The following is a 6,398-nucleotide window of genomic DNA, read 5'->3' on the forward strand; positions in this document are numbered from 1 at the left end:
ACTTGTACTTGCCCTCTGCTCTTCCCCAGTAGCATATTGGACACCTTCTGACCTGAGGGGCTCATCTTCTGGCGTCATGTCTTTTAGCTTTTTGTTACTGTCCATGGGGTTTTCTTGGCAAAGATACTGGAGTGGGTTGCCATTTCCTTCTCCAGTGTATGGGCACAAACCAGAAAAACTCGGTTCGGGTTTGGGATGTGCCACAAACCTGAAAGGAAGTTCGTGAAATGGTGGGGTGGCCCCCAGGGTCCTAGAGACTTCAAAATCATGGGGCATCTCCAACTGACTCTTCTCTAACTACACGCCAAGTTTGGTGAAGATTGTACTTGGGGGGGTCCAAGTTATGCCCCCTCCCCAAAGTGCTCCAGGAAAGTACTTTTCAGGGAGATGTCAGGCACAGGTTCTGGAGTATATAGAACAGACCCTGTGTGAGCTAGAGGCTTCAAACTAATGGCAAATGTCCACAGGATGCACCCCTACATGCTCTACAAGTTATGTGCAGGTTGAACTTGGGGGGTCCAAGTTAAAGACCCCCAAACAAGGTGCCCCAGGAAAGTATTTTTGGGGAGTTGTCAAGCACAGGTTCTAGATTGTATAGAATGGGCCCTGTGCAAGCTAGAGGCCTCAAACTTGCCACATACTTCCCTGGGATGCCCCTCTACATGCCCTACAAGTTATGTGCAGGTTGGACTTGGAGGGGGGTCTGAGTTACAGACCCCCAAACAAGGTGCCCCCAGGAAAGTGCTTTTGGGGGAGATGACAGACACGGGTTCAGGAGTATATAAAATGGGCCCTGTGAGAGCTAGAGGCATCAAACTCATGGCAGACTTCCCTACACCAAAGAAGGCACCCCCAGGAAAGTGCTTTCTGGGGAAAGGTTGTCAAGTGTGGGTTCTGGACCATAGAACAGACAGGACAGATTGTTATGTTACCTAGTAGAATGGAGGCATCAAACTTGCAGCAGACCTCTCTGGGATAGAGACCCCCCCTCCCAGATGAATGCAGAGCCAATCCCCTCCACCTTGGCCTGGGAGCCACCTGCACAGTAGATGGCTGTAGTGCAGAGCAGAGCCAACCCTTCCGCCCTGCCCTAGGAGCAACAAACACAGCAGGTGGCTGACTCCCCGGGCCCACCCTTCCTCCACAGGTGAGGTGACTACAGACCCCTGCCCAGGCCTAGGATTCACCCACATGGTTGGAGGCTTACTCCCCAGGTCCACTCTCCCTCTGTAGACAACAGGACTGCAGGGCAGCGCCTGCCCTATCTGGGGCCTGGGAGCCACCCACACAGTTGTGGGTTGCTGTGTCTCAGGCCCACCCCGGGCCCACCCACCCAAGGGTGTAGACTTTCCAGTTTCCCGGGGTGGGGTGGGGCTGGGCCAGAGGCATTGCTGTGCTAGGAGCAAGGGTGGCTCCCGGGGGAGGCTGAGCACCTTCCTGAAAATTTCGGCGGGGGCTGAAGCCCCGCCGCCCCCACGAAGATTACGCCTATGCCTCCTCCCTGTAAGAACAATATGACTGCAGGGCAGGGCAGAACCGACCCATCTGCCCACCCTGCCTGTGTCCAGGAGCTACCAGCACAGTTGTGTTGTATCTCCCTGGCCCACCCTCCCAATGCAGAGAAAGTGAGTGCAGAGTAGGGCCAACCCAACAGCCCTGTGCCTGGGAGTCACCTGCACAGTAGTGGGTGGGTGGGTCTCCCCCCAGGCTCACCCTCCCACCGCAGACAAAGTGAATGCATGGCAGAGCCAACCCGCACACCCTGCTCAGGCCCAGGAGCCTTCTGCACAGTTGCAGGTGGCTGCGTCTTCCTTGGCCTATCCTATCACTGTGGTTAAGTTGATTACTGGGCATGGCCAACCCTCCCACCCTGCCCCAGGAGCCACTGGCACAGTTTACTTTCAGCAGCCAAATCCTTGATTGCCTTGCACTGGAAGAGCAACATGACCCCAACAATAGCCCAATGGTATGGGGAAATTTGGGATCATATAATTATGGATAAAATATCTTTTAAAAATTCCATATCTCACAATCTCCTCTGTTCCAATCTGCTTTTTTTGGAAATATGGTCACCTTTCTTGGATCGCATGCAGAAAACTGAATCACCAAACTTAAGCACTCCAGATCATTATAAATGTATATCAATATTTTAATACTTTCATAGTTGGTTTTGTGGAAGCAAAATCCTCTCTATATAAGTGCCCTAATGTGTTGGCCATTTCCAGCTCTCCCATTGGCTGTGCTGTGCACTCCATCAGCCATTGGCCAATCAACCACCACTCAAGAGTACTCACATGCCATTGGCAGGGGGCTAGGTCCACTCCTCTCCCCCGCCCACTGCTAGCCTGGACACTCTTCCCTCACAGAATAAACTGCCAAAATGGCTGTCTCTCCTGATGAAGATACTTTCCCTGCTTGGCTCCTGTGGGACTAACTTTTCCCTCAGTGGCTGTTGCTAGGCAACCAAACTTGGTTCTGTCAGTAAAAAGGCAAAGACAGGAGGCCCTTTCCAGGCCTTTGTGGGGAACTCATTGGGGCCAGTCCTGACTAGGGTTGCCAGCTCCAGGTTGGGAAATTCCTGGATATTTTGTGGTGGAGTCTACAGAAGCCAGAGATTGGGGAGGGGAGAGGCCTCAGCTGAACAGAATGCCATAGAACCCACCTTCCAAAGCACTTATTTTCTACGGGGCAGGGGAGAGAGACCTGTTGTCTGGAATTCAGTTGTGATACCTGGTGATCTTCAGACTCCACCTGGAGGTTGAATACCAAAAACAATATCCGTGACAAAAATAATGAAGAGTCAATAAAGATAAGTTGCAAAAACATATACTGTAGTAATTCTGTAGAAAATTTTTTTCTATAATCGCATGAGTAATTATAGAAGAAAATTTTCTACATAATTACTACAGTATACATTTTTGCAACTTATCTTTAATGACTGTTCGTTATTTTAGTTACGGATGTTGTTTTTGGTATTCCAATTCCTCCCGTGATCTCTCATTTTTGGCTTCCACCTGGAGGTTACCTACCCTAGGCATAGCAGTTATCACTTCAGAGCAGGGTCTGCCAGACCCAGGTTCTTGCTGTGGAAGTTGAATGGGTGATGTCGGACCAGTCACAGACTTTCAGCCTAACCTACCTCACAGAGTTATTGTGCAGATCAAAAGGGGGAGAGGAGAAAGATCTAAGCTGCTTTGGTCTCCACTGTGGAGAAGGACTGTACTTTTCCTGCTGGGGAAGCATTGCTTCCAATCTCCAGGTGAGGGCTGGAGATCACTCAGAATTAAAACTGCTCTCCTGATGGCAGAGATCAGCTCCCTTGGAAAAAATGGCTGCTCTGCAGAGTGGACTCTGTGTCATTATACCCTGTTGAGGTCGCTTCCCCTCTTGCTTGGGTCCTCACTGAGGAGGAGAAAGACTGTACTATTCCTAGGCAGAGGCTCCAGTTATGGGAAGGAGATGGAAACCTGAAGTCAGAGGGGTAGATAATGGTACATTGATGGTTGGCTGGGAAGGAGATAGGGTTGCCACCTCCAGGGGGAAACCCACATAGGTGGACTGCAGAGGTAGCAGTGTAGCTGTTAGGAGAAATCCCCGTTAGGAGATCCTTTAGCCCAAATCTGTCTTATGTACGACAGGGGCTTGTGGGTTCTTTTGACCAGTGTATACAGAGGGCAGAATCAGAACAGAGACTCCTTTTTCCCATAGAAAGAGACAACACGACTGGATGTTTATAGGATAAGTTGTTCTCTTTACTGAATAATAGGTGAATTCACAAGCATACAAAAACAGATTCACACTCACAAGTTCCTTTAGATACAATAGAAATGGAAAGCAATCAGTATGGAAAATACCTAATTGGAGGTAAACACTGAAAAGGGTGACGGTTATACTTATCTGATCCAGAAGGGAGTCTGAACTTCTCAATGAAGAATGCAGGAACAAAAGATCTAGCTAAAGGGATTCTACTTCACATGGATGGAACCAGCCAACACGTGTGGGCTTCTTGGCGGCCGTCCAAGAGAGCACGTAAGAATTACCTGTAGTAGAACTTGAGTTGCCTAGGTGGGGTAAAGATGGCTAGCTAGCATGGAACAAAGGTTGATCCTCGCCTGTTCTAGACAGTGTATCATAAAGTCCACCCTCTGAAGCTGCCCTTTCCTCCAGGGGAACTGATCTCTGTAGTCTGGAGGTCAGTTGTAATTCCTGGAGACCTCCAGCCCCCAGCTTGAGGCTGGCAATGCTATATGTGTTCATGGTAGGAAAAAGGTCACAGTTCGTAAGCCATGAAAGTGCTAAGGTTCTGTGATAAGTTGATGTTGTCTTTAGTACTTTTGACACTCTTCAGCCATATTGCTTTTCTCACCTATCACAATGAAGACTAGATTCCAGGTAGACCCCATTTCATAGTTCCAGTTGCCAACAGGCCTGGAGAGAATGTCTTGTCCCTTTAACTGAGGCTTAAAGTGTAGTTAATTCTTAACTCACAACAGATGTCACCATAACCGTACCATAGTAGATATTTATGAATTCCCTAGCTATGCATACACATTTCATTAGTCTGTGCTGTTGTCATGAATCTTATCCATTAACAAAATGATTAAAATATTATTTTTAACATTTCCTGTTCATCAGCCATCATTTTCTTCCCTTCAAGGCTCCCAGCTAGCCATGATCCCCAAATATTCATTGATGGGGCCTTTCAGAGGACACATGAGCATCAAAAGTAGCCGTAAGTATTAACAAATTTAGTGGAAGAAGCACTCTGCATTCTATTTAAAGTCAGAAGCACACAGGTCAAATGTGCACAAATGCTATAGAAATTGACTTTTTATTTGCCAAGCATACCTGGGATGTTTATCGTGGCTATGGCTAATTATGATCTTTAGCCCTAAAGATCTTATCAACTGGCAATATCTCAATTTAAGTACTTTTGCTTGAAGCAGCTTTAAAACAGTTTTCCAGCTAAGACCTGGTTTGTAATTGCTATAGCCTTTCAGAGGTGTTATTTATTACTTAACTGAAAGCTCAGTGATAGTGTGAGAATGGGCAGGGGAAGATTAGGGAAAGCTTTAAAATAGAACTTGGAGTATATAGAGGGCATGCTGAAATGACTAGTCGAGAGCAATTGCTTCATTAAGAATCTACACTCAAGGAGTAATTACCTTATATTTCAGTGTAATGTATACAATGTATTTATTACACTTTCTGAACAAGTAACATTGAAAGAATGTACAAGCCATGTGCTGTAGTGTTTAGAGCATCACGCTAGGATCTATGAGGTTCGAATCCACACTTTGCTATGAAGCTCACTGGGTGACCTAGGGCCAATCAGCCTTTCTCAGGATAAAATGGAGGAGCAGAGAACAGTGTTGTAAACCACTTTGGATCCATGTGAGTTGGTTTTCTGTAGACCTTGTGACCTCATTGAAGGTTAGTTCTGCAGATGACCATGATATCTAGAAATGGGAGTTTACCCTCGACTTCTTTTTCCATGGTGAATTGTATGTCGGGGTAGATGTCATTGAGGTGGTCTAAAAACTCCATCAATTCTACTTCTCCATGGCTCGTTATTTACATCAGTTCTACTTTCTCCATGGACCGTTATTTACACAAAAATGCCAATCACCACCCACAGCAAAAAAGAGGCACGATCAAAATATTAGTAGACCGTGCAAGACGGATATGTGAACCGCACTTTCTCAGTGACGAACTAAATCATCTCAATCACACACTTCAAGCAAATGGCTACTCCAAGAATGAAATCAGAAGAGCGATTAAACCAAAGGTAAAACAAACAACTGAGGAAAAACAGTCTCCCACCGGAAAAGTGTTTTTGCCATATATCAAAGGAATCACTGATCTGATTGGAAAACCTATGAAAAAACACAACTTATAAACAGTATTCAGACCCACCAGAAAAATACAACAGATGCTACGATCGGCAAAAGACAGGAGAGACTCCCTCACTTCTGCAGGAGTATACCACATACCATGCAATTGTGGACAAGTTTACATCAGGACCACACAGTGTAGCATTCAGACAAGAATAAAAGAACATGAAAGACACTGCAGACTTGGCCAACCTGAAAAATCAGCAGTGGCTGAACATAGTTTAGCTCAAACAGGACACAGTATTTTGTTCCAAGACAGTGAAAGGCTGGGCAACACTTCCAATTACCATGTCAGATTACACAGGGAAGCCATTGAAATTCATAAACATAAACACTATTTCAACAGAAAAGAATAGAGTTTAAAAATAAATATCACATGGTTTCCTGTCCTGAAAAACACAAAAGGCTCTACATCTGACAATAGCACTACAGATAAGATTAGAATTTCAGCAGCCAATCCACATACAAAAGAACCTCCTCAGGAAACAGGAAACCTCCTCAGGA

The 6,398-nt window shown here is 46.1% G+C and overlaps 1 protein-coding gene across 1 annotated transcript in view; it reads left to right on the forward strand.

The window, feature by feature from the left end:
* The first annotated feature begins 3,827 nt into the window (after positions 1–3,827).
* LOC107115712 (spermatogenesis-associated protein 7 homolog) overlaps positions 3,828–6,398 on the forward strand; it is a 94,345-nt gene continuing 91,774 nt past the window's right edge. Inside the window, exons 1-2 of the mRNA XM_015417469.1 lie at positions 3,828–3,864; positions 4,658–4,732. Of these exons, the coding sequence (XP_015272955.1) occupies positions 3,828–3,864; positions 4,658–4,732 (112 nt within the window). The remainder of the gene's footprint in view (positions 3,865–4,657; positions 4,733–6,398) is intronic.

This window comes from Gekko japonicus, unplaced genomic scaffold (assembly GCF_001447785.1).
Source record: "Gekko japonicus isolate JY-2015 unplaced genomic scaffold, Gekko_japonicus_V1.1 scaffold3497, whole genome shotgun sequence".
NCBI lineage: Eukaryota > Metazoa > Chordata > Lepidosauria > Squamata > Gekkonidae > Gekko > Gekko japonicus.